Below are 1,377 nucleotides of genomic sequence, written 5' to 3'. Positions count from 1 at the left end.
CATGCATGTACATATTGTGCAGAATGTTGATGTCATCCAGCAAGTGAATGCTGGAAGCGACCAAAGGTTGGTTAGAGGCACTATCAGATTGAACACCAGACTCGAACGAAGCCAAATGGTGAGACAAAGAATGTTTAAAGACAACATTGAGGCTTTGATGACAAAGGAAGTTCAACTCCAATTGAAGCTACATAATTGTTTTATGATACTTTCGAGTCAAGAAGAAGCGGAAAAGGTGACTGAGGCCATCCAGGTGTGCGCAGCGGAAACAGCAGGGAAGAATAAAGAAGATAAGCCTAAGTTGAAGACCAAAGAGATAATGAAGAAAAGAAGAGAGATGGCAGGGAAAAATCTAACTGCCGGCGAGAAGATAGATTTGTGTAAGACCATCAGAAAGAGAATAAGAGAAGACCTCGGAGAACACAACACCCTGAGAGTGAAGAGAGCAATTACAAGTGGAAAGGGATCGAAGAAAGCCACCAACAGTGAGTAAGGTCACAAGGTCCTAATGCCAGCCCTGAAAGAACAAGACGGAACCATTACCACCAACAGAGAGAGAATCATTGAAGATGTAAGGGAAAGCTCCACGAGGATGCCGTCAAAATCAACCTAGTAAAAAATAGAGAAAGTATCACCATTCTTAGATGGTGAAATTGAGTATGGACTGAAGAACATGAAAAATGATAAGGCGACGGGAGAAGACCAAATAATGATAAAATGATCAAAGCAGGGGAGAAATTGCGCGGACAAAGAATAAAGACTTATAGCAAGGCGCTGACAACAGAGGAAGTGACAAAAGAATGGAAAAAATGCCATCATCACTCTAATATTCAGGAAGAGAGACAAGAGGGATCTAGCATTCTACCGCCCAGTCAGCCTGCTTTCTCCCTTGTACAAGCTATTTATGAAAATCTTGAAGAACAGACTGAATTAAACATTAGATGAACATCAACCAGCAGAACAAGCTGCCTACAGAAGTGGTCAATCCACCATACACCACCTACAGGCACTAGAGAAGACCAGTAATTAACAAATTCCCATTTATATGGCATTTGTAGACTATCACAAAGGTTTTGACTCAATCCAGCATAAAGCAGTCTTCGAGACACTGAAACAGTACATAAACATTCTAAAAGAGACATATAAGGAAGGCACAGCACACAGAACTGATATCCTGGGCAGAAAATTTCCGATTAAGAAAGGGGTCCGGCAAAGCGACACATCACCACTAGTAATGTTCACAGCAGCACTGGAAGAAATATGCAAATGATAAAACATTGAAACAGTTGTGAAAACAAATGGAGAAAGATTGAACAACCTGAGATTTGCAGACGGTATCATCCTGTTAGCAGAGAGTGAGAATGACCTCAAGTCCTG

The 1,377-nt window shown here is 41.3% G+C and overlaps 1 protein-coding gene across 1 annotated transcript; it reads left to right on the top strand.

The window, feature by feature from the left end:
• Window position 1: 1 nt before the first annotated feature.
• On the top strand, window positions 2-493 carry LOC119587410. The gene has a single exon (XM_037936149.1). The coding sequence runs from the start codon at window positions 2-4 to the stop codon at window positions 491-493; it is 492 nt and encodes a 163-aa protein (XP_037792077.1).
• Window positions 494-1,377: the final 884 nt, after the last annotated feature.

The sequence above is a fragment of the Penaeus monodon genome, chromosome 22 (assembly GCF_015228065.2).
Source record: "Penaeus monodon isolate SGIC_2016 chromosome 22, NSTDA_Pmon_1, whole genome shotgun sequence".
Taxonomy (NCBI): domain Eukaryota; kingdom Metazoa; phylum Arthropoda; class Malacostraca; order Decapoda; family Penaeidae; genus Penaeus; species Penaeus monodon.
The sequence above is the reverse complement of the archived record's forward strand: the minus strand, read 5'-3'. Positions and strand labels throughout refer to the sequence as shown.

Coding starts and splice junctions, on each gene's coding strand:
- LOC119587410 (XM_037936149.1), top strand. CDS start 2: ATGCATGTACATATTGTGCAGAATGTTGATGTCATCCAGCAAGTGAAT.